Source organism: Megachile rotundata, chromosome 14, assembly GCF_050947335.1.
Source record: "Megachile rotundata isolate GNS110a chromosome 14, iyMegRotu1, whole genome shotgun sequence".
Taxonomy (NCBI): Eukaryota; Metazoa; Arthropoda; class Insecta; order Hymenoptera; family Megachilidae; genus Megachile; species Megachile rotundata.
This window is the reverse complement of record NC_134996.1, coordinates 11,742,978-11,770,849: the sequence shown is the minus strand read 5'-3', so window position 1 is coordinate 11,770,849 and position 27,872 is coordinate 11,742,978. Positions and strand designations below refer to the sequence as shown.

The 27,872-nt window shown below is 35.5% G+C and overlaps 1 protein-coding gene and 1 long non-coding RNA gene across 2 annotated transcripts in view; one reads left to right on the top strand and one right to left on the bottom strand.

Annotated features, from left to right (window-relative positions):
* The first annotated feature begins 2,196 nt into the window (after positions 1-2,196).
* LOC100883979 (uncharacterized) overlaps positions 2,197-27,872 on the top strand; it is a 52,238-nt gene continuing 26,562 nt past the window's right edge. Inside the window, exon 1 of the mRNA XM_003700117.3 lies at positions 2,197-3,056. Coding sequence (XP_003700165.1) covers positions 2,934-3,056 — 123 coding nt within the window. The 5' untranslated portion in view covers positions 2,197-2,933. The remainder of the gene's footprint in view (positions 3,057-27,872) is intronic.
* Positions 9,558-10,837, bottom strand: LOC143265779 (uncharacterized). The gene is made up of 4 exons (XR_013040482.1): positions 10,408-10,837; positions 10,072-10,307; positions 9,818-9,978; positions 9,558-9,732 (listed from the first exon to the last, which is right to left on the bottom strand). It is a non-coding gene; the product is annotated as an uncharacterized LOC143265779 (long non-coding RNA).

Below are 27,872 nucleotides of genomic sequence, written 5' to 3'. Positions count from 1 at the left end.
TTTAAAGACAAAAGTTTAATCCGAAAAACGAGCTCATTAAATAAAGTTGCTCTTAATTCCATCCGAGGCGATTAATCATCCTGTCAATTATTTCTTTTTCCCCTTCAAGTAGTATCTCTCCTCGGAATTTAATGTCGATAAAACGTCTACGGGTGCGTCAGCCGAGTTTTATCAACCCGCAGACCGAATCATCGAGCGAATTGAATGAACGAATTAAGTTTTCATTGGCTCGATGCATTGCTATGCTTTCTTTATCTTCCTGTCTACTTAACTCCGAGTGTTCCCTCTCTCTCCGTAATCTTGTTATTTAATTTTAGCTCCTCGACAAAGTCTTACATAAAATCTTGTAGTAATATTTCATTAATTTATTTTTCTAATAAATCGTTACAAATAGCTGGGAGTTAAAATTGAAAGGAAGGTAGAAAATTAAAGGTTTCCAGCAGAATATTAAAAATTTTTGTTAGCAGGGTAAAAGTCGGTTAATTGGGAGTGCTTAAGGACAGGTGCCATCGCGAATTAAAGAGGAGTTTAAAAACGGTCAACGGAGTACTTTCGTGCAATTATATTTCAATTTAACTGGAAACATTGTTCCTCGGCTCACGTTGGTTCTTAATTAGGACATTAAAGAAGAATTACTTTTAATTTCTGACTCTCTGAGTAACGACTTCGGTTTACTGTAAGTCAAGAAAGCTCTGCGACAATCGTTTCCCCCATATTTTTTCTGTTTTTCGATTTCCTCGTAATCCTCGATCTTCCTTGTAACAAGCTTCTATCCCTCCTCGATTTTCTTTCTTTTCCTCCGCGACGAACGAATGTACGTATCGTTTCCGAAGTAGACGGTTGAGTTAAATCCTTCGAGACAACTTTCGATTCTTTTGATCGTACAGTCAAACAGGAAACGAAACTTTTTGCGACGGAACTTCCCAAACTTTTTCCTACTCCAACTTCTATATTTTCAGAATCAATTGATCTCGTTTGAACGTTCCGTGTTTCCGATTAGTGCGATTAAAACAATTCGCTTCGAGGTTTAATCAAGTCTTTGTCCGATTAATAATTCGGTTGATTCGATTATTCGAGACGCAACTGCGATTGTAGTCACGCTAATTAAATCACGGAATTCAATGCTAAGTTTCGACGTTCACCGGTGCATTCATGATTTTGACAAATTAAAATTGGAACCGGGATACTATCCCTCTATTGTTAAACCTTGCTCTATGATTGGTGCGTTGCGTCTACATAACGCAGCTATAATATTACAGACAATGTTACAGTATATCAATTTACTATCATACTATTGACTATGCAAATTATTAAAAATTCAGAATAGGGGTTAAATGATAGCTGACATATATGTAATTTTTCCTCATATACATCATTTTATCTTTCCTTGAGTGAACAAAAATTACCTCTTCCTAAATTACACATATGTGATATACATAACGCAGCTATAATATTACAGACAATGTTACAGTATATCAATTTACTATCATACTATTGACTATGCAAATTATTAAAAATTCAGAATAGGGGTTAAATGATAGCTGACATGTATGTAATTTTTCCTTATATATATCATTTTATCTTTCCTTGAATGAACAAAAATCTCTCCCTAAATTACACATATGTGATATACATAACGTCGCTGTAATATTACAGACAGACAAAGTTACAGTATATTAATTTCGTATCATATAATTGACTATGCAAATTATTAAAAATTCCATTAAAATTGTTCACGAAGAGTATCTCAATACTCAGAATAGTACAAAAGGTTAAATGACAGCTAACATATACGTAATTATCCCAAACAGCCTTTCCTTAAATGAACAAAAATGTCTCTCCCTAAATTACACACACATGTATCTTATATTATATTTCTATATTTTTATATACGTTTAACATGTACAATATATTAATATTTCAATATTGGTTTTATTGTTGTATTGTACGTATAATTCCCCATTCAAAAAGAGCAAAAAATAGACAAAAGTAGTCAAAGTCCAATAAACAAAAACATTATGGCGACCACTAACGACTGGCTCGAAATTCGAGAGAAAAGCACGTTCCTCCGAATGCGGTCGAAAATTGATTCCCTCTTTGACCGAGTCTCGATCACGTTTCTAATCCTCGATCCCTCCGGCTCGTACACTTCGTTCTTATTTCCCCGCTCCCCTCTTCATTCACGTCAGAGGCGTCGCGACGATCGGACGTAGCGAGGACCAGCTAGCTGACTGGGAACGGTTCAGAGTGCCCTACGACTGCGTCGCGTTCGCATCCCCTGCCTCCTCGATCGTGGTCGATCATTCCCTGGAAGGTGATCAGTGACGTCCAAGTGATCCCAGTGTCATCTTTGTGATTACGACTCCTGTTCTTCAAACTCTACAATTTTTATTAGAACTGTGCGATTTATTAAGACTACGACTGATTAAGACTGTACGATTCTTCAAGACTGTACGATTGATATTAAAATTGTACGATTGATATTAGAACCGACTTCGAGAACTGACAATGATCTACAGGAGAGGCAGTTGACTTGCGATGACCGAAGATTAGATCGATCGATCGACTTTCTGGGAGAAGGCAGAACGAGGTCCAGAAGATCGAGAACGATGCGTTGAGGAGCATCGATCGGACAGAGCGCGGGGATGAGCGAGGCGTTCAATTAAAGCGTGCCAGAAGCGCGCCAGCTCGAGCGAGGAGCACAAGAGGAAAATATTAGTCGCGAACACAGCGTGCCATGTTGTTTCCCGTTATCGTAGCCGCGAGACGTTCGCGTTGAATCGAGATTTTTCTGTAAATCTGTGTCAGTGGAAGTGCGATACAAGCTACGATCGAACTGATCGGATCGATGTCGAACGATCGATCTGACGCGAGTGACACTTGCCAGTGATAAGATACACGGATTTTGGAAGAGTTCCAGGATACAACGGACAATGAAGTGGTGCTTGGTGATGCTGATTTTGGCCGGTGTCACGCGGGCCGACAACTCCGTCGATTCGTATATGGCATTCAAGTGCCCGACGCTGAATTCGCAGGAGGAGATCGACCTGAACGAGGTAAGATTTCTTTCTTACTTTTGGTTATGGAGCGACGTGACTGTAATTTTATATTATGGTTCAATTTTATAAAATCTATTTGGTTATGGAACAGCTTGACTGACCATAATTATAGTTAAATTTTATTGATATAGTTTTTAAAACATCGAGTATAATTTTTAAGAATATTTGTATTAAAAATCGACCTGAAGTGAGATTTTATTCTTACAAAAATTATTGCTTATGAAACAGCTTGACTGACTATAATATTGACTGACCATAATTATACTTAAATTTTATTGACTATAGTTTTTAAAACATCGAGTATAATTTTGCAAAATATTTATACTAAAAATCGACCTAAATAAGGTGAGATTTTATTCTTACAAAATTAACTATTGGTTATGAAGCAGTAACGTATAATTTTAAATTATAGTTCAATTTTCTTGTATATAATTTGAAAGCATCGAGTATAATTTTTCAGAGAATTAAAAATCTGTCTCGTAACAAGGTTTTCTCAAAATAATAGCTTCTACAGCGCAAAAGAGAACAATGTTATTGATTGTAGCTCACTAGCTCAGTTTTTTTAGCTACGCAAACGCACTGCTCCTTTACCGATATAAGCTGTAATTTAACCGCGCTCGAATTCATCGTGAAAAGCTCTTAAAGTCATATTTTCCTCGTATCGAGTGCTTTCAAGATACAAGGGAATATGAATGGAGTAAATTCATAATTTACGGATGTGAAGATGGAGTACATTGAAATTGCGTTAACACTTTTCTGTGTCACCCTTGTATGGGGTAACTGTGTGGAGATACTGATGTAATATCTATGTTATTAAATTTTAATGCAGATGTAACATATATTTATTATGAAGTTCATCTTGAAATACTTGCATTTATGAAGTTGAGTTATGTAAAATAAATTTAGGAAAATATTATGAACTGACATTTATATTCTTCAAAATTTGTGCATTTTTCTAAGAGTACATAGTTGAATTAATTGTTTGGAATTATAGAAAATTAATATAACAAAATATTATCAAATATCTATGGAATTTATATTTTTCAAAATTTGTTCATTTTTTTAACTGTATATAGTCTCATTAATTATTTGAAATTATAGAAAATAAATATAACAAAATATTATCAAATATCTATGGAATTTATATTCTTTAAAATTTGTTCATTTTTCTAACTGTACATAGTTGCATTAATTATTAGGAATTATAGAAAATAAATTTAACAAAATATCATCAAATATCTATGGAATTTATATTCTTCTAAATTTGTGCATTTTTCTAACTGTATAGAGTTACATTAATTATTTGGAATTATAGAAAATAAATATAACAAAATATCATCAAATATCTATGGAATTTATATTCTTCAAAATTTGTTGATTTTTCTAACTGTATATAGTTGCATTAATAATGTGAAATTACATTAAATAAATATAACAAAATATCATCAAATATCTATGGCATTTATATTCTTCAAAATTTGTTCATTTTTCTAACTGTACATAGTTGCATTAATTATTTGAAATTACATTAAATAAATATAACAAAATATCATCAAATATCTATGAAATTTATATTCTTCAAAATTTGCTCATTTTTCTAACTGTACAAACTTGCATTAATTATTAGGAATTATACAAAATAAATATAATAAAATATGACAATTCTTTTGGAAGAGTTTAGGTTAGGTTTGGACATCATTCTCCATTTGTTCACCTCCCTAACTGAACACAGTCTCATTAATTATTTGAAATTATAGAAAATAAGTATAACAAAATATTATCAAATATCTATGAAATTTACATTCTTCAAAATTTGTTCACCTCCCTAACTGTACATAGATACATTAATTATTTGGAACTACAGAAAATATAACAAAATACGAAAATTGTTAAAAAAATTTAGGTTAGGTTTGGACATCATTCTCCATTTGTTCACCTTCCTATACACAGTCACATTAATTATAACTACAAAAAATATAACAAAACAGGAAAAACTTTGCAAAAATCTAGGTCAGGTTTGGACATCATTCTCCATTCTTCACCTCGCGGTACACAGTCGAATTAATGGGAACTATATAAAATATAACAAAAGAACATTGTTGAAAGTCTAAGTTAGTTTTAAAGTTTAGAAATAAAAATAGTACCCAAAAGAATTTACAACCGCTCCACTGCAGTCAACAAGATCTTATTTTCCAAGAATGCAAATTTCGCTCCAAATCGAATAATTTGTTTCCGACACCACAGTCGAGTATCGATGCAAGAAAATCACGCAACCCGCGATTTTCGAAGGTGAATCGTCGAAGAATTTGCTGGTTGGTTGGTTTTACGATTCTTTTTTTTGCAAGAGGGGCTGGGAAACGCCTGATGTTCCTGGAATACCTTAATTGCGTCATTAAATTCTTGTCACGTAAACTGGGTCGACCAGGATTCTTCCGTGATTACTTTAAGACAGTTGCACGAAATGCCTCGTCGAAACGATTGTTTGTTTCAACGAGAGATTGATTCGGATAGAATTGAGAGCCTTCTAATTTTCTTTGAATCTCGTTTGATTGCGTCCTTCGTAGCGCGTTACCGCCGTTTAACGGTTTGATAAACGCTAATTCGATGCTTAACTTGTACGTTTCGCTTTATTTCTGTCCGTTTCATCGCGTTAATTACGACTCGGTTTTTCGTCCGGGAACATGAAAGGGTAGAAAATCGCGTTTGCAAATTCTGTGCAGCCGAGAATTCTGATGTTCGTTAAATAATGCGCGAGTTTCTCGCGCCTGGCATTCTCCGAAATGTTATAATCGAAAACATAACGCGCAAAGATTTCACGGCACGATTTTTTCCACCGAAGGAAATTTATCGCCGAAAGATACGGATCTCGGTTTTTTGGGATTAATGCGATTCCGATAACCGCCGGTTTGTTGCGAGTTTGAAAGGCGCGACAGCCGTTGCTCTTTTTCTTCCATCCAGGAAAAAATATTGTAGCAGTCCGTTTTACAGGCGAGAATTAAAAATAGAGGTAGTCGAAAAGACAGCTTTCGTTGCCATGATAAATGCAATATCGATAACATCGAGAGAACGTTTATTTTGTTCCGCGGGTGACGATCAAATTAAAATAAAATCACTTTACTTCGGTTTTATTTTTACGGACAGATAAAAATCGATCTGGATGAATGGTTTTTTGAAAATCGGCTTTGCTTAATGGAGCCGATATCCATTTTATTTCCTAGCATTAGTTCAGATATTTCGGCCAAAATTCGATACCGAATATAATCGATACTTGACTCCTCAATTTTCTCCTTTACGTCACCTTCGAAATATTTCTGTTTTCGTTTCATTTCTGGGAGCTTTGGTTAGTCGGTGCAACGTTATTGGAAGTCCATCGAAAAGTGTTTGCTTCGAATCTCGTCTGGTAAAACGCGGAACTTCATGCGGAATATTAACAAGTTTAATCTAACTTTCCAATTTGCCCGAGTTTTCTTTTAATTATTCAATCGTATTCGATCTTGTCGGGCAATTATGAAAATTTCGCAAATACAGAGTACGAAACAATGACCATAGAATGGAGATTAGAATATGGAGCACGAGGTGTGTGCTTTAGGGCGGCTGGAAACAGAGCATCGAGGACACGGTACAAAAACCAGCGCACAAAATACGTTCGCATCGAGCCTCTTCGAAATGCGTCTCTTTGATACGTGTTACTGGATGGAAAAGTTCCGGTACACAGTCATTAATGACTTATTTACTTAAGTAAATTGCGAGGGCTCTATTGAGCGAATTTTATAAGGCTGGAATGATTAATGGTTTATTCGGAAGGCAATCGATTCGCAGCTAGGAGAAATTGCTTGGATAGGTGCGAAAAGTAGATCGGCAATTAGGGGATTCTGGGGGAGCGCAACTAATTGTCTACTTAAATTATGCTTCGAGTTTATATGTTCTTGGGATGTTGAGGCGATGTGTACTTCTTGTATGTATGTACTTGATAATTTATATTCATAGGTGCAATTAAATTTAGAACTTATAAAGTGTATAAAATTCATCAGATTCAAACTTCATAAAATTCATCAGATTCAAACTTCATAAAATTCAACAAATTTAAACTTCATAAAATTCAACAAATTTAAACTTCATCCAATTTATAAAATGAATAAAATTCATAAAATTCATAAAATGAATAATATTCATAGAATTCAAACTTCATCAAATTCATAAAATTCATAAAGTGAATAATATTCATAAAATTCAAACTTCATAAAATTCATAAAATTCATTAACTGAATAATATTCATAAAATTCAAACTTCATAAAATTCATAAAATTCATAAAATGAATAATATTCATAAAATTCAAACTTCATAAAATTCATAAAATTCATTAACTGAATAATATTCATAAAATTCAAACTTCATCAAATTTATAAAATTCATAAAATGAATAATATTCATAAAATTCAAACTTCATCAAATTTATAAAATTCATAAAATAAATAATATTCATAAAATTCAAACTTCATAAAATTCATAAAATGAAAAATATTCATAAAATTCAAACTTCATAAAATTCATAAAATTCATTAACTGAATAATATTCATAAAATTCAAAATTCATAAAATGAATAATATTCATAAAATTAAAACTTCATCAAATTTATAAAATTCATAAAATAAATAATATTCATAAAATTCAAACTTCATCAAATTCATAAAATTCATAAAATGAAAAATATTCATAAAATTCATAAAATTCATAAAATTCATAAAATTCATAAAGTTCATAAAGTTCATAAAGTTCATCAAATTCAAACTTCATAAAATTTATCAAATTCCATCTTCCTCAAATTCATCAAATTCCTAAAATGATTAAAATTAATCAAATTCAAACTTCATAAAATTCACAAAATGAATAAAATTCAAGAAAAAATTCACAAAACTCGAGATCATTTAACTCTTAAAGAACTCTTACTTTTGACAGCAACTTGAAACTTTTTAGTTGAGAAGTTCCATAAATCCCTGAAGTTATCTAACATTAATTATTACTATTGTTTCATTGTATACGTCATACACCTATAGACTTAAGTAAAAAATATATATTCTAAATAAACTAATATTCTAAATAAATACAACTAATTTCTAAATAGTTGTATTAAACATTCTGTTCACCTTCTGAGTACAAAAACTTGAACATAAAAGAAGAAAAATGTTTCCACTGAATTAGTCATACGATGGCAAGCATAGAATCAGTCTACGCAGCGTTACGGTCCAAGCTTAAAGTATCGTTAATTCAAAACAATTACGAGTTCCTGGCACGCGGCCTCTACTTGTAGTCGTTCAGCCTTCTCGTTATGCATCGACCTAAGTGGTCAGTTTGTTTATTTGACGTACCATAAACTTATCTTAATCGAAGCTCGCTTCAGTTTTCCCCGATGGCCACAAGAAGGCATCCCATAAACGATTGCACGGAAAAATATTTATCGAGAATCCATCCTGTCGTATATATTGAAATATCTCGGATTCTCAGAGACTCGAAGGCATTGACGTGGGATTATATTACGCTTTGAATTCCCTGGGAACGCAGATTTCGAGTTCGGAATGCTTGATTGACATGGCAATCGAAGTACGGGAACTTTGAAAGTAAAGGGCTTCTCTTCAAGAATCTTGCGAATTCTTTAGAGATTCGCAGTTTGCTTCTTGGTAGCGATTATTCTTATTTCCGAGATGATTTCCGAAAATTTATGCATTGGAGGAATATGATGGAACGCCGCGACGCTTTGACTTATGAGCGAACCATCGCATAAAATTGAACACATTTCTCTCATCGGTACAACCCTCTATTTCTGTAAAAATGAAAAAAAATTGATTTCAAAATTGTACCTTGCTTTTGTAAAAAATGTTTGAACTTCTAATTGTAATTTTAGAAAACTTTCTTTAAGTATCAAGATATAAAAGAGGTACTTATACCCATCACTACTATGCTTCTGTCAAGACTAACTATTCAGGACTATAAAATTAAATTGAACAAAGAAAATTGAAGTGTGAGTATTTTATATTTGAGGATCTTTAATAATGCAATTTATACTTGTACCTAAATTTCAAGTTGAAGAAAAAATTTCAGTAAGATCATTTAAACAGTAAGTGCGTCGTGGTGCGTCACGAGTGCGTCAAAGCACGTGAAGAGGTTAAATGTTGAATATTGTTTGTATAATAAAATAAAAAATTGATTTCAAAATTCTTGTTTTTGTAAAAAATGTTTGAACTTCTAATTGTAATTTTAGAAAATTTTCTTTAAGTATCAAGATATAAAAGAGGTACTTATACCCATCACTATTATGCTTCTGTCAAGACTAACTATTAAGGACTATAAAATTAAAATGAACAAAGAAAATTGAAGTGTGAGTATTTTATATTTGAGGATCCTCGATAATGCAACTTATACTTGTACCTAAATTTTAAGTTGAAGAAAAAATTTCAGTAAGGTCATATTTAAGCAGTAAGTGCGTCGCGGTGCGTCACGAGTGTGTCAAAGCACGTAAAGAGGTTAAATATTGAATATTGTTTTTATAATAAAATAAGAAAAGTCCAATTACGAAGAATTATTTCTTAAAATCAATTGCACCTTCAGTAATGTATTGATCGAAATCGTTGAACGTTTTTCATTCAAGAGCTCAAGTAGAAAATCCCAGGTTTATCTGCAACGCACAAAGCAGCCGATTAGCAAAGCTTGACTATAAAATACCATTTGAAAAGAGTTAGAATAGGAAATAGGACAGTTACTTAAATCGTCGCCGTCGTGACGCGAGATTGGCGAGCCCCTGGTGATATAGTGGATTCGCGAATGCAGTATTTGCAGTCGCGAGTGGGTTTAACGTTTAAACATGCACCTTTCTTGATTTCTTTTCTACCCTGGAAAAGTTGTCTAGCCCTGGGTCAGTTTGCTTGAAACGATCAAATATGTTCTCGCTTGGGTTTACTGGCTTAATTTACTAGACTAGGTTAATTTATTAGACTTTTGCTAGGTGAATCTTTACTTTTTGGGACGTGTTGATCTTTTCAGATTTCGAACGTTAATTTTGTAGCATGGTAAACTTTCCAATCCGGCCTCACGGCAACATCGATCACAGAGCAACGCAATTGGGGTCTATATTGTCCATGTAAGCGTCCAGGCATCACTTAACTAATGTTATGTGTATGTTGCCGCGTTACATTGGCTTCAATCATACCGATGAACTTGGGACTATAATGGGAGCAGCATTGACAACTGGCCCTGGATCAAACAACGGATAATCCTTTTACGGTTCTCATTCTCCTTCCTCGATAACTCGATTATTATCCCACCAGATATTTTATACACATCAAGAACTCACATAACCTCCATACAAAAGTCCAATGCTCACATAACCTTAATACAAGAATGCAAATCCAAGATCTAATTAAATATACTTCCACACCGAAATGAAACTGCAGATAATTTTCTTAAAGATTCATCACCGATATTTAAATTTTCCCTCCAAGCCGTAAACTGATTTAAGGTTATATTTAACAGCCCCGAACTGCAGATAATTTTCTTAAAGATTCATCACCGATTTTTAAATTTTCCCTCCAAGCCATAAATTGATTTCGTGAAGTTATATTTAACAGCCCCCGAAGAATTCTCCCCCGGTTAAACATTTACTCTTCCTCGTCCGAGTTACATAATTTAAAATGAAATTTCTTTGTTTGGAGATCGTTGAACGAATCAGGGCTCCTAGTTCGACCGTTAAATTGATCTCTGTCAGGATTATTTCCAGGCGATAAACCTTTTTTGCCCGTGGCGTTTGAAAACCGTGCTTTTCAAAGTCGATCGATTCGAGAGCTCGAATCTGGTATTCTCGTCAATGTTTTTTTTTTTTTTTTTACCGAAACGATCAACGTTTCCCTTTGTTTCCAGTTTCGCGCTATGCGCCGCGTTGATTAGCATAAATTCCATTTAAGGTTCATGTACTGAATATATTGCTCGCGAAAACGTTCTCTCGCGGCTGAAATTATGGGCAAGCTGTTGCAGAGAATTGGTTTCCTACGTTGGTTTGCGTAGTAAAAGGCAATCAGTCTGTCTTGGGAAAATTTTCAGACCGGCCAACAAGTTCGCTTCAACCGCAACCTAGAACTTTTTACAGCGTTTTAATTACGGCGATGATTTATGCTTCGATTTATGTACAAATGTTCTGCGTTTTTTAACGCGGAACTATTGCTTGATGCAGCAAATTAATTGTACTCGAGGTAAAACCTTTTGCTCTACATACTTGTGACGCACCTGCACCCTGCAGGGTGACGCACCTTGTTCATACGATGATTTATTCTTTGATTTATGTACAAATGTTGTGCACTTTTTAACTGGAAATCAAAGTATCAATATAGCTAATATTGCTTAATGATTGATGCATCAAATTAATTACTCGAGGTAACTGAAAACTTAACCTCTTTCTTTACACTCTCGTGACGCACCTCACCCTCAAGGTGACGCACCTTGTTCATACAATGATTTATGCTTCGATTTATGTATAAATGTTGTGCACTTTTTAACTGGATATCAAAGTATTAATATAGCTAACATTGCTTAATGATTGATGCATCAAATTAATTGTACTCGAGGTAACTTAAAATCCTTTACTCTACATACTCGTGACGCACCTACACCCTACTGGGTGACGCACCTTGCAGTTCATACGCGACAGACTCATATTGTCATCTGAATCGAATTCTAGGTTTAATTATAATCTTCATGATCAATACAAAATGTGTCCAATTTTCAATTTTCTTTATTTGTCTTCATGTGTATTCATTTAATAATTGTGAATGACGCAGCTGCTCAGAAAATTATAGGTTATGTTAACATCTGCGATTTGTGTCTGCCATTTATGTAGTTTCCTAGCATTGAAATTTCAAGTTTATCTAATTGCGGTAGACTAAGAAACCGACAAACCAAGCAAAAAGTGTAATAAGAAGGTAAAAATGCATCGTGGCGAAGAAAAATGAAGAGAACGGTTGAAGGGCTAGAAAATTGGTGAAAACGTGCGGAGGACACTTGAAAAATTACGGAAGCGAAAAAAAAAGGTGCAGGTTGTTCTTAGGAAGTCACTAACAAGCTTTCATGTACAATGTAAAACTTGCAAATTGACGCACGTAGAATTGATAGCCAAAGTTTCTATAAAGTCAGCGTATAAAAGCCTTTCCGGTGGAACGGAGAAATTTTGTTGGAAATTCTTGTGCCATGTAAAGGCCGGAGGAAAAGTCGTATTATGAGCAAGCTGTTGCAGCTGTGTAACGTCATGGCGATGTTCTTGCACGGGCGAAACGTGTCGTTGCTGTGGCCGCTTTTCACTGGCTGGGAAAGAATTCAATGTTTCCACGCCACTGCATGGAAACGCGAGCTTTCTTTGCAAGCACGATCGATCGGGATTACCGAGAGATTTATTGGTGTCTCCCGAACACTGTTCTTCTTTCGACGCGTGTTCGAAGCAGTTGAATAAAACGTCTTATTTTCTATTGTAAAAAAAGAAGAGCATCTTCCCATTGTGCTACCAGAAGCTGGTAACAAACTTTCTATTCAATACCACTGACTCGAGAGAAGGAACTCCATTGTTTTTTATCCTCAACTTTCTTACGTGCTTCCGACACGAAACCTTCCTATTCATTTTTATTTGACGTTATTGAAAAAATTCCACGAAATAACGAAACTTCCTTGCTGATTTCTTAGTTGTCTCAATCTCTTCTTTATTACAATCTTAAAATTTATAAAAAATTATTCAACATTATCAAACTTGATGAGACTGCATCATAGACTGTTTTCATTGTACTCTTTTTGATGTCCACATTGAAAATTATTGAACATGAAACTCATAATATGAGTCTGCATCAGAGTCTCTTCTCATCATTTTCTTCTTGATGTCCACATTGAAATTATTGAACATAATGAAACTTGTAATATGAGTCTGCATCACAGACTGTTTTCATTGTATTCTTTTTGATGTCCACATTGAAAATTATTGAACATGAAACTCATAATATGAGTCTGCATCAAGGTCTCTTCTCATCATTTTCTTCTTGACGTCCACATTGAAATTATTGAACATAATGAAACTTGTAATATGAGTCTGCATCACAGACTGGTTTCATTGTATTCTTTTTGATGTCCACATTGAAAATTATTGAACATGAAACTCATAATATGAGTCTGCATCAGAGTCTCTTCTCATCATTTTCTTCTTGACGTCCACATTGAAATTATTGAACATAATGAAACTTGTAATATGAGTCTGCATCAGAGACTGTTTTCATTGTACTCTTTTTGATGTCCACATTGAAAATTATTGAACAAAATGAAGCTTATAATATGAGTCACTATATTACTTTGCACTCCTTACTTTCTTTTACCTACCATCTCTTTTATTTATAAAATAGTTCAAGAAAGAGTTTCTCCATCAAGTGTATTGTAACAGTGCGCGCATCTGACTAATGCATTCTTCATTTATTATAAATAGTAAGTTAATGAAAATATATATATTGAGCCAATCTATTTATTTGAATTATTTATAAGATCCAAGAGAAAAGAGACGTCGACACTCGACATAGGACTCCAAAGTGTCTGACTTTGACTCCAAAATTGAGAAAATAGTCCTCCAAATTTGTGTGCCACAGTCATTAGCATTTTAACGTCGAATCAAATTCTCCAAATTTGACGACCAGGTGTTCCTTTTTCAATGTTATCGTTGAGCAAAATTCCGACAATTACCACCGGATCTGTTTTAAATTCCGTTTTGAGCGGAGGAAATCCAGGGGAGCGCTTTCCTTCAAGATATATGGTCGCCAGAGATTGTAGAAGATTTACGGTGTTAGAGGTACCTTCATCGACGAGAGATTTGTGTTTTAAAGGGTTTCTATTATTCCGTACACGTTCCTGAACCCGGCTGGATGTACGTGTCCTCGTAAATTCAACAAATTCTTAAATAATTAGGACAGTTACGGTGCGTTTCATCCACTACTACAATTATCTTTTCGTGATTGTCATTGCGCGTTATTAACGATACGTTGATTAAATATAACTATTCGAATCGAGATTGGATCGCTGCTTCGATAATTGACATCCAATCGCTCCGCCCACTATTCAACGAAATTCTGGGTGCGGACATTGATCCGAATGGTCATTTACGTAACTTGTCATTGCGTATAGAATTTCAGAGACCATTTAGTTCATCAATTTTTTAGATCAATTCTTCAGATCAATTTTTAGTTTAGAAAAGGGCTGAATGTTCTTAAATTCTGGGACCTCGAATCCTCCATCTTTTAATATTTCCTCCATCTTTCGATCGAATCGCGATAACATCTGGAGACACCGAGTTTCTTTCTCGATGGTCAAATTTCGCGTGGATTTCATCTTTCAGTGTTTTCCGCGCCGTTAGAGTCGACGAGACGCGTTCAATCTGCCAGCGAAGAAAGTCAACGTGATGGCCGCCCATGTCACTCAACGGATCCGACTAGAGAAACCCGCTAACTTTTTCTCTGTCTTAGGAGATAGCGACTAACTTACTGCGAAGGAGTAGAGCAAGAAATCTCCGTTTTTTTACTTTCTTCCTCTTCGTGGCATGACCTCTTCGCAGGAGAGCCTCGTAATTTTTCTTCGATCGATCAGCGCGTTTCGAACGCTTCGGCAAAAAGTTAATTACTTAACCTTTTACCGGAAGCAATTTCTACGCGAACAATACAGGAATTATTTCTGGAAATATCTTTTCGAGACTCGGTTCAAAAAACAAAATCGTTCTGAAATCATTTTTAAGAATTTAATGAAATTAAAGTGTCTTTAAAGAATGATAAATGAGAAGATGAAATCTAACTTTAAAATATGTGAAAGTTTTTCGAATTGTCCGTAATTAAATGAAAACGAAGTTTAAAATCGATCTAAGAGTCCCTCGAAATTCCAAGGTAAAATACACACGCGTGGAAATAAATTCGCTTAATGGGATTCGTTGAAAATTCTTTCAACTTCGGTGAAATTAGAAGAGGCTCGTAACGGTTCCGGAATAGAGGGTTTTTAATTAAAACATAGAATATTCTCAAAAGGCGGCTAAGAGGATAGGAAAAACGCAACGAAGGGTGGGAAATTTAAATATGGAAATTTGATATTGTCGACCGTTTGCGTTCCGTCGCTTTTCATTTCTTTTCATTTCTCACGTAATAAGTTCCCGACACGGTCAACTCCCGTGTGTCATTCGAAAACCTTATGATATAAGGCTGTATAAGCTTCGTCCCTGTTGCTACGATGATAAATGCAAGTCTTCAAGTTTAACTCTTTTGCTTATAATATTATTTCTGATACACCTTGTATAATCATTTATTCAACAAATTATAATCATTCATTTATTCCACAAATTATAATCATTTATTTATTCAATAAATTATAATCGTTCAATCATTGCAACACTGAGTCTCAAACTTAATGGCGTTGCATTTGTTTCATTGCGTATAATTACTTAGACTTTTGCTTATAACACGACGCACTCGTGACGCACATTACACAGTCATTCATTTATTCAACAAATAATAATCGTTCAATCATTGCAACACTGAGTCTCAAACTTAATAGCGTAGCATTTGATTCTTTGCGTATAATTACTTAGGCTTTTGCTTATAACATGACGCACTCGTGACGCACATTACACAGTCATTCATTTATTCAACAAATAATAATCGTTCAATCATTGCAATACTGAGTCTCAAACTTAATTGCGTTGCATTTGTTCCTTTGCTTATAATTACTTAGACTTTTGCTTATAACGTGACGCACTTGTGACGCACATTACATAGTCATTCATTTATTCAACAAATAATAATCGTTCAATCATTGCAATATTGAGTCTCAAACTTAATAGCGTAGCATTTGTTTCTTTGCTTATAATTATTTAGGCTTTTGCTTATAACATGACGCACTCGTGACGCACATTACATAGTCATTCATTTATTCAACAAATAATAATCGTTCAATCATTGCAATATTGAGTCTCAAACTTAATAGCGTAGCATTTATTTCTTTGCTTGTAATTACTTAGACTTTTGCTTACAACATGACGCACTCGTGACGCACATTACAAAATCATTCATTTATTCAATAAATTATAATCATTTAATCATTGCAATACGATAGAGTTCGAAATTTAATGAAGTCGCACTTGTTTTTTTGTGGCCATCTTGTTTATGTACGGTCATCTTGTTCATGTGCGGCCATCTTGTTTATGAACGGCCATCTTGTCCATGTACAGCGATCTTGTTTACGGTCATCTTGTCAGTTAAAAAATGTGACGTCGATACAGCAAGAAACGTGAAATATTAATTTCCATTTTGCCCCGTTCAAAAGAAATTTGTTCTCGTCAGTTTCAGTACATGTCCAACATGTTTTGGAGAAAATATTTTTATTGGAAGAGCGTCGGCGTATTACACGAGCATCGGGAATAAACGATTCCCGTGTCAAGCTACTCGTTCTTTTTATTTTTTATCGATTTCACAGGCTCGCAGGGATTGAAAAGGATGAAAAAGGTGACGGGCGTCGAATGAATCGCGTACGAGACACGAAATAAAATTCCCGAGTTCCTTCTCAACTTTCGGATTGCTTTGACTTCGTTGAGCGTCGTATATCGTTTACTTCGAAATTTCATTTCTGGAAAGTTTACCAACGCTCTCGAAAACGGGACAAGTCTCATATTAAAAACCGTCGATTTGACACACGTGTTTCGAGTATGAAATATTTTGAAATGCTTGAAAATTTCGAAGTTTCAACTTCTTGCATTCTTCGAGAAATACGCTCCTCCAATTTTACGCTTCTGTGTTATCCACTTTACGACATCTTTTTCCTCGAGATGGCGGAGTTCGAATAAATAGGTACCAATCAGTAACTGGTATTTACTATTTGTTCGAGTCCTTGCAATGGATGGAACCAGTAAACTTTTATTGCAAGTATTTGTCAATAGAAAGTTTGTTCTACCCAGCCAATATTTCTCTTGTTTCTTTTAAGAGTTTCAACTTTTAAGATTTCGGTTTCTTACGACCAAATAACTTTTACCTTATCAAACATGTTTATCAAAATACTACGAATTGCAATTTAATGTAGCCTCGTACCACAATGTCAGCCATGTTACGTATGATAACCTAACCTTTTTTCACGTGGCTCACATAAGTCTGAGGCAAACTTTCCTCGTTTTCTTTTCACTGTCATTCTATTAGTCAACTCATTAGTCATTCAATTAGTCAAACATTATAAAAATTATGAGCCTGTATCAAAAAATGTTATCATCTTATTTTTGATGTCCACATTGAAAATTGTTGAACATAACAAAACTCATAATATGAGTCTGCATCAAAGTTTCTTCTCATCATTTTCTTCTTGACGTCCACATTGAAATTATTGAACATAATGAATCTTGTAATATGAGTCTGCATCACAGACTGTTTTCATTGTACTCTTTTTGATGTCCACATTGAAAATTATTGAACATGAAACTCATAATATGAGTCTGCATCAGAGTCTCTTCTCATCATTTTCTTCTTGACGTCCACTTTAAAAATTATTGAACATAATGAAACTTGTAATATGAGTCTGCATCACAGACTGTTTTCATTGTACTCTTTTTGATGTCCACACTGAAAATTATTGAACATGAAACTCATAATATGAGTCTGCATCAGAGTCTCTTCTCATAATTTTCTTCTTGATGTCCACATTGAAATTATTGAACTTAATGAAACTCATAATGTGAGTCTGCATGAGAGACTGTTTTCATCATTTTCTTCTTTATGTCCACATAAAAAATGACTGAACGTTAATAGAATTATAATGTAAGTCTACATCAAAGACTCCTCTCATGTTTTTCATCCACATCGAGTACATCCACTTAATCTTAAGATTCATTACGATTCACAGCGTCACACCGTTCAATTGCCAGAGATTAGACACAGCGCGTCACGAATGACATTTAAGCTCGCAATCCAAAGAAACGGAGTGGTTGAGCGATTTCAGCGATCTAGATTGTCAGGAAACAAACCTCTCCCTTCGAAATAGCGTATCCAAATATAGGACAACATTTTTCAACGGCAAATATCCAAACTAGAAACCCTTGGCTGGCATTTCCACTCTGTCTATCTCTATCTTTCTCTGTCCCTCATTCGCGATGAAAAGTTGAGCTTCGAAACCACAGGAAACCCGAAGCTAAAAGCTCTCGCTGCTTCCCAGCTCGTCTGGAAAATGTTTCATAGCTCAACGAGAGGCTTTCAGCGAGAACTTTCGAATGCTATAGAGTTACCCGTGTCAGGAAAATCTGTCCCACTAACTGTGTTCCATCTCATTCGATTCTGGTTTCTCGCGTATCACGCTCGATGAAAAAGAAATTTTGTACGAGGCATTTTTTTTTCAAGTACTTGAGTCGGTTCTTAAGAACTGTATCATTTTTCATTATTTTTGGTATTATCGAACACTTGATGATAAGGTATTAACCTAACTGAATCATTTATTATCATTTTTTTTATTTTTGAGCAATTGGTAATAAGGTTATAATCTAACCTAACCTAACTGAATCATTTATAATTATTTCTGTTATTATTTAACGCTGGTAAAAGAGTGATATGCTGACCTAACCTAGAGTTAGGCCCGAATAAAGTTAGATCAAAATAAGGTTAAGTTAGCATAAGGTTAGGTCAGAACAAGGTTAAGTTAGCATAAGGTTAGGTCAGAATAAGGTTAAATTAGCATAAGGTTAGGTCAGAATAAGGTTAAATTAGCGTAAGGTTAGGTCAAAATAAGGTTAAGTTAGAATAAGGTTAGGTCAGAATAAGGCTAAGTTAGCACAAGGTTAGGTCAGAATAAGGCTAAGTTAGCACAAGGTTAGGTCAGAACAAGGTAAGTTAGCATAAGGTTAGGTCAGAATAAGGTTAAGTTAGCATAAGGTTAGGTCAGAATAAGATTAAGTTAGCATAAGGTTAAATCAGAATAAGGCTAAGTTAGCATAAGGTAAGGTCAGCTTAAGGTTAGATCTGAACAAGGTTATGTCAGAATAAGATTAAGTTAGCATAAGGTTAGATCAGAATAAGGCTAAGTTAGCATAAGGTTAGGTCAGCTTAAGGTTAGGTCTGAACAAGGTTATGTCAGAATAAGGTTAAGTCAGCATCAGCTTAGGTCTGGGTCAAATTTGAAAATTTATGTTAAAGAAGAAGGGGCATTTAGGTTTGGTTAGTATTAGTATTTTGTTTGATTTAGATTGTCTTAGAATAAGGTTATGTTTGATTAAATTTTTCAAGTTCCTCATGGTATTCAATTATTTATATCCTTTATTATTAAGATCATTTGTACTTATTCCAAATCTGTACGCTACCTTAATGAAGCTAACCTGACCTAACTAAATAATTAAAATTATTTCTGTTATCATCGAGCTGGTAATAAAGAAACCTCGACCAGCATAATTAAGTTCTATAATTAGACGCGCTCTCATGGAGCAAAACACGAGACACTTAAGATAAAAATACCACAAGTATATATATACATATGGGTAGAAAATAGGGCAAGTTTCGACTCCCTAAAATCACGTAACTCCTCATAGAAATAAAAGAAATTCTATTATCGTTCTTCACCAAAATCTTGACTCGCAATAGAATCCAAGGAACGCGAGTAAATGGAAAAGCAACGCGAACTTCCGTGGTACTCCTGTAGCGAGTTTTTCAGGCCAAGAATTTGCATGAATTTCCGCACCGCTAAAGTAGTCCGCAAGTTTCGAATTACTAGGCATTAACCGTTTTGCGTTAGAAAATACAGATTATATTGTGGGGTTAAAAATTGCCGATAAACGAATTAATTTACCCTCGTCACGATTAATCACCGAAGCCCGCTTTTGTAGCACTCGGGAAACTTTACATATGGAAATAGATTTTTCTGCTGGTGAATATTTATAAGTGAAAATGCTTGGTGTAATACAGGATTTCACGCTGGAGGATTATATATGCAAACGAGGTACATTTTGCGGTGGCTGCCTGGCCAGTGATAATCGAGAACAATTAAAATGCAATGTTATGAAAGATACACCATGATGCGGATAATAAAAGCGAATTCAAAGAACCGCGAGATATTTATTTATGCGTTTCCATTATTTTATTCGGAATCGTTTGATGCGTGGACACATGTAGATTTCGTAGCGGAAAATATTTAACACCGAAGGGATTATCGTGGAGGTCATCATTGCGCGTGTGTACACGGAGAACATTTGCTTGCCTTTTAACACCCTGGCTCGTTCGTGACAAGTAATAATTAATTTACACCGTGGCTTTCGGCGTTTGCTAGCTCAAGAGACTAATGAATGTTAATACATTCACGTACGTAACATTTCAACAAAGTTCGCCATTCGTATTTGCCATTTGATTTCTCCCTAAACAAGCTTCCCTCTGCAACGTGATTAATCAGTATTCCAAAAAATAGAGGATTCGACTTTGTTCACGCTCATTTACAAGAGTATTAATTCTCAACGAATATTAATCCTTTGCATTACGCTGAAATTACGTAAATCTACTCCAACTTTCGTACAAACTGAAGGAGCTCTTGTGTACCGTAATCCCTCAGGATCCGATGCTTTGACTGGCAACAGGCTTTGAATCAAACGTTCGAAACGGATTTCGTCTTGATCAAGGATGCCTTATCGCTTTTATCGCGAGTGTCTCGAAATTAAATTCAGGTACGAGTGATAATTGCACGCAGAAAAAGTAATTGAAAATGTACAGTTACTTTTTAAATTTGAGGAAAATTAGCGCCATATATTTATGTTAACCTTGTGTGAGCTCAGCGGTGATGTAGATGTATTTTGAATAAAAGAATTAATTTTAATTTCTTTCTATATAAAAAGATCAGTTATTTTTACGACATACTGCGTGTAACGTCGAGAAGCCTGTCAGCAGCTTCTTTGTACCGCACCGATTGCTACGAATAATTACGGGACAATTAATCAGCTTGAGTAATTATCTGCGCGGTAGAGAATTCTGCGAGGCTTGTTCTGGCACGCATGAGATATTAATTATGAGATATACCGATTCCGTACGAATAATGGCAGATTTTGTTATGAACATACAAAAAAATTTCATTTAATTAAAGTTCATTGTCCACATTTTGACATCTTATTAATCTTGTGATCTCTCGATAAATGTTTCATTTATTTGACGATTTATTTACCTTTCAACAAATGATTTATTCATTAAAAGAATGAAATTGCATAAAATTTTGTTGCATCACGAACATACAAAAAAAATTGCACTTAGCACAAAGTTCATTGTCCACATTTTGATATCTTATTAATCTTGTGATCTCTCGATAAATGTTTCATTTATTTGGTGATTTATTTATCTTTCAACAAATGATTTATTCATTAAAAGAATGAAATTGCATAAAATTTTGTTGCATCACGAACATACAAAAAAAATTGCACTTAGCACAAAGTTTATTGTCCACATTTTGACATCTTATTAATCTTGTGATCTCTCGATAAATGTTTCATTTATTTGATGATTTATTTATCTTTCAATAAATGATTTATTCATTAAAAGAATGAAATTGCATAAGATTTTGTTACGAGCAAACAAAAAAAATTACCCTTAGCTTAAATTTAATTACTCACATTTTAACCACATATAAATCTTGTGATCTTTCAATAACCGATTTATTTACTAAAATAACAAAATGACATTTGACTCTGCCAACTGACATTTTCCACCCCAAAAATTCTGCAAACGACAGCTCGACAGAAACGTTCCAAACAAATTGTACCAGTTACAAACATCGTGTATTCGGTGAATATTCTGACCGATCCCGCTAAAGGGAAGTTCGATAATTAACCGTACACAAGTTATTCGATTATCAGGGCTGTTTGCACAGTTCAGACGATTTGTATTCTGTGAAAAGAACCTAGAAGGAGATTTCTGTTAAGAGATTAAGAGTCAGCGTTGATCAAAAGATCCAAAGTTCCGTGGTTCGACGACCCAATTTAATTATCTAATTAGACACCGGACTGAACTGCGAATTAAATGATTCGAGGAGCGCCGAGGGGGTGTTAATCCGAGCTTAAGCCTTACCTATTACATCTGTTCGATGTAAAATGCAGCTGTCCAACCTGCCGAGAGATCGCACCGGGATTCATCTTTCTCATTGTCCCTTTATGTGCTTAATTCGCGCGAACGTATAATCCTGGATGATTTGATGAGAACGTCAAAGAACAGATTTTGGTCTGATGTAGGTTACAAGTGTAGACTAGATTATGATAGAAAATTTAGACACACTTCTAACGTTTCTTACATGAAAGCTACACATGTGTCGGATTCGTTAACACATGACTGTTATGGTGAAACAGCTGAAAATTGCTGTATTTTCATTTTATACAAACCCAAATATTTTTGCAAAATCTTATATTTATTTTTAGTAGCTACTAGCTTAATATGAGTATTTTCAATGAAGAGGCAAATTTTTAATAACAAAGCAGATCTGTCAAGTAAGTGCCACATATCAAAGTGCTAAATAAAGTTTGCTCTAGAAGTTCTACTAAATAGCTACAGATATACAAAGCATCCCCCAATCGATGAGTTTTTCTACAAAATCGATGAATATTCCATGCACGTTTGCAAACGGCGAACGATGCGTGAGATAATATAAACATAAATCAGCGAATTATACGTGCATGGAATAGAGCCCGCTAGTTATGACATATGGAGATAGGAATTTTATTAAATCGATTTTACAATAACCTGTATCGATATTATGTTTACTCGTGCAAATATTTGTCAGAGCCATATTGTAGATACGTATCGGATACTGGAAACCGTACGTGACGTATATTATGTTATAACGCGATATTTTATTATATAATAATGTTCATTCGATGGCCTTTGCAATTAACGCAGAGAGAACGTCGAGTGCGTCAACGAACGTGCCGCACATTTGAAATTTCGCACGTTCCAAGTTACATGGTTTCGGAATCGCTCGCATTCCAAGTTGCACTCGTTTCAAATTCTACCCGTTTGCACGCATTCGAAATTGCGTCCGTTCGAAATTACACGCATTCCCGATTGTCCTCGCTCGAAATTTCATAGCCAAAATAACCGAAGTCACGAACGACTATAATCGCCGGTAGAAAGGGTTGCGTGCGGGTCGTTAATGAACGAACAGCGAGGAACTCGTTAACATCGGCTGATAGATGTCAAGCGAGACGGACAAGTGGCTTCGCAATAATGACGCTTGGCGTGCTCGAAGGCTGTTTCGAAACGATCAAATTTTCTACGTTTATGTCTTCATACAACTTACATGTAAGCATGTGCAACTGGTTGCCAATAAGCCGCCGTATGGACTCGCGTGTGCGATATACCTTGTCTTTATCGATTTCACGTAATGGCGCTCTCAAAACGCTCTTTCGCAAAATTGTCCCGTACAAAATTATCAGCAGGTAATTCTAAAACCCTTGATGTACTTTGGAGTCTCACTCGTGACTCAGAGTTCAAATGTGACAAACCCTGTTAAAATTTGTACTACTCTTTAACTTCAAATTTAATTTACTAGTCTTAACTTCAAATTTGTCAAGGTCCAACTAGGTCCATCTTTAGTCAGAGATTGCTAAATATGTTAACGTTGTGTGAGTCCAGTGATGTATGGATGTGGATGTGTTTTGAAAAAGTACATTTTGGCAAAATAATTCTTTTCTGTTTATTTGAAGAGTTCAGTTAATTTTCCGAGATAGGTACGTTTCCAATAACGAAGCTATAAATCGTCATAACACAGCCCGTAATAATCGGAAGCTACTTAATTCGTAGAATCAGGTCATGGTTGCCGGGGCAATTGCATCGGACATTAGTCTGCGACCTTATTAATGCGTAACGATGCAGCGAAGGGGCTAGCAAATTGCGTATCACCTGCATTTCGAAAAACGTACGTAAAATATAGAATCCCCGTTTGGAGTGGAATTAAAAAGATCTATTATGTCCGTGAAGGGTATTAATTTTGTTAAAAAATGTCCGTGGAACGTGATCGAACGAGGACAAAATAGATTCTTCTATCCTTAGAATTCAATGTGCCAGAGTCGGAAGGTAATAAATCCGTGACGGTGTCGTGTAGCCGCCATCGAAAGCCCGGATCCCGTCAGAGAGAGGTGGCATTTAATGGCGCAGAGACGACGGAAGTTGAATCGTAAATTCGGCCGGAAAGGGGCGCGTGGAAAAGCGAGCATCCGCGCCGCTGGAAGGCGAACTTTGCCCACCCTAATGTAGGTCTAGCAGCACGTGTGGTGAGTTACGAACACAAGGACTCGAGTCCCATGGCCTAGATTACGGCCCGTTTCCCTTCGCAAATGCGATCGGCCGCGTTTACCAGCGACGCGTACAGTTATCGCATTGTGCACGCTGACACGCGCGAAAACGCCTTTGTTTTTTGACCGAGGCGGTTTTTAATCAAACGCCGGATTTCCAAAATGTCGATTCCAAAAAAGGATTGTACGATTTGTAATTATCTGTATACCTTTTGATTAGTTTGTTGGAAACCAACCGCAATAATATTAACCCCTTGCCGTGCCATTTATTTATGAGGTGCGTCAGTCAAGACTAACCATTCAGGACTATAACATTAAAACGAACAAAGAAAATTAAAATGTTCGAAGTATTTTATATTCAGGGATCCTTGACAACGCAAATTATAGTTGGATCTAAAATTCAAGTTGAAGAGTATTCAAAATTTGAATAATATTAATCACATTTGAGTTGTGAGTGCGTCACGAGTGAGACTCGTCAAAGCACGGGAAGGGGTTAAAATCAATAAAGAAAATTAAAATATTCTGACTACTCTGTATTCAGATCTTTGACTGTACAAATTATAATTGAACTCAAACTTCAAATTGAAATGTATTTGATAGTCAAGTAAGAGGTTTTTAAGTGCGTCTGACTCGTCAAACTGCAAGGTTAAAAAAATATTTCCTGAAATTTATCGCGTCGAATATATTTAAAATTTAATATCGCACGACCTATTTTTCGGGATTTATAAGAGTTAATAAAAGCCACTGTCTGACCACGCACGGACCTCTACTACTTGCGTTCGCGAGTTCCCACAATTTCCACCGTATTTATACTGTTATTAGATGTTTACACGTAACGGTTATCCACACCATTTTGAGAGACACCAGTTTCAGAGAAGTATCGGAAGATCCAAAAGTTTCGCGTTCTTTAAAAATTGTAGGTTCGCATGAAACCGTACGATCTTATTAAAGCGTCCCTAAAGTTCGCAATGGCCCCGGAAGTTAAATGAAAATTTGTAAGCGACGGTAAAGTCTCCGGCGACGTGCCCTTAATCTCCGGCGTCGTGTGAAACATTTTGTATCAGGGATCGCGAACTTGTCCAGAGGTTGCCTTACACGTTTCGCAGATAGTTAAAAAAAAGCGTTCGATATCTTCGGAACTACTTGAAGTTTGCTTAACAATCTTAATTTTGCACACTTCCAACCGAAGTTGGATTATTTAATATTTCGGTTATCTTCGAGTGTAACGACCGCGTATTTTTTCTTAAAACTGGCTTTCGTTAAGGATTAAAAATTATTCGAAACTTCTGACTGGCTTCTCGGGAACAAAGGTGTCGAGTTGCAGCTCGTTGGATAAAGCAAAAGGAAGAGAATTCTTTGAAGCGGACTTCTCGCTGAAAACAACGTCTCGCGGCGACTCGTTTATTAAGATTATAAATTAACGTCAGCTCCGGCTTTGCATCCTGACAACGGAAATTCAACCTTTAATCGCGGTGTTTGTTGCAATAATCCTTGATCGATCATCGCGCCAAACCCTGACTAAAATTTTAATTCGTTTACGTTTGAGAAGTTACAGAGACGACGGGAGGATTAAAAGCTTACCTCGAGGACTAAAAGAGGACCGTTTTATTTCGTTTATGGTCGAAATACCGGTAAGAAAAGCTCCTTTCCGCTCCGTGGAAACTTCTTCGGGAATGGCTACGGTAACACGGTTGAAGTTACGACTACTGAAGTTTGCTTAAATGCAAAATATAATAATAGCCCGACGCAGGATAATGGGATCGTCTACCGTGTTACTGCTACTCCGAGGAAAAGGTGAACGCGGTCCAACTTTCGATGCAAATCTTGTCCCGAAACCTGACGGCTCGAATTACCATCGATCCTCTTTCTGCTTCAAACTTTAAATATTCGGACAAAAGGACCTGTAACTGATAGCACAACGAAAATTTAACGAGCTCTAATTTGAAGATAAGGGATTTTTATAATACACTGTTCTTCTGTCTTTTGTTTCTTAAAAATTCTTTCAGAACAGAAACTTCTATTTCTTTTCAGAAATCTCAAATTTTTACCTTGAGAAGTATTTTGCATTTTTTATTCGAGACATGGAGACATTTCTATGTTTATAATTTTGAAAATTCCATGACCATCTGTCGTTGAAAACAGAATTTTTATCGACAACGTCGCAGTAAATAAAAATCGCAGGATCTTGGTGACACGCTTCCTCTGGCACGCGCGTCAAACATTCATTTTTCTCTGTGTTACTCGCGAACGGTCTGTTTGCGTTGGTCTCGGCTTTTGAATAAAGCAACCTGGAGTCCCACGTTAAAGGCGCCACATTTTACGGTGCGCCATGCTCGCAATATTTGTTGTCAAAGCGTCGGTGTAACGCAATTGTCCTCGATCCCCGTGCACGTATAAAAACCCTCCAACGTTCATTGTCGTCGACGTTTTTCACGGAAATTACTATCTCGTAATTACTCCCTGAGAGACCAATAAGCGACCTGTTTCGAGAGAACGTCCACTGAGAGTTTTTACAGGGCTTTCCGTAAGGCGTTCCGACCATCTTATCCCAAATATTACCATGATCAATTTTGTAACTGTGATGATACTGCAAGGCTAGTTCATTGAAAGAATACTTAAGATCATTTAATGTAGTCAATGTCTCATCTTGTTGACTGTGAAATGTAATTTTGAATGTTACTCAACGATGAGTTGTTTCAAATGATATTGTTTAGCTTGATCAATTTTGTAACTGTGAGGCTATGACACTGTGTGCCTAGTTAAGACATGGTTCATCAAGAGACTCACATAGAGTATCACTTAATGTAGTCACTTAACATGTCACACTGTTGTCTATGAAATGTAAGTAATTTTGAAAGTTACTCAACGAAACCTTGTCTCAAATGTTACCATCTATCTTAATCAATTTTGTAACTGTGAGGCTATGACACTGTGTGTCTAGTTAGGGCATGGTTCATCAAGAGACTCACATAGAGTATCACTAAACGTAGTCACTTAACATGTCACCTTGTTGTCTATGAAACGAGAGCAATTTTGAAAGTTACTCAACGATACCTTGTCTTAAATATTACCATCTATCTTAATCAATTTTGTAACTGTGAGGCTATGACACTGTGTGCCTAGTTAAGACATAGTTCATCAAGAGACTCACATAGAGTATCACTTAACGTAGTCACTTAACATGTCACCTTGTTGTCTATGAAATGTGAGTAATTTTGAAAGTGACTCAACGATACCTTGTCTTAAATATTACCATCTATCTTAATCAATTTTGTAACTGTGAGGCTATGACACTGTGTACCTAGTTAAGACATGGTACATCAAGAGACTCACATAGAGTGTCATTCAACGTAGTCACTTAACATGTCACACTGTTGTCTATGAAATGAGAGCAATTTTGAAAGTGACTCAACGATACCTTGTCTCAAATGTTACCATCTATCTTAATCAATTTTGTAACTGTGAGGCTATGACACTGTGTAGCTAGTTAA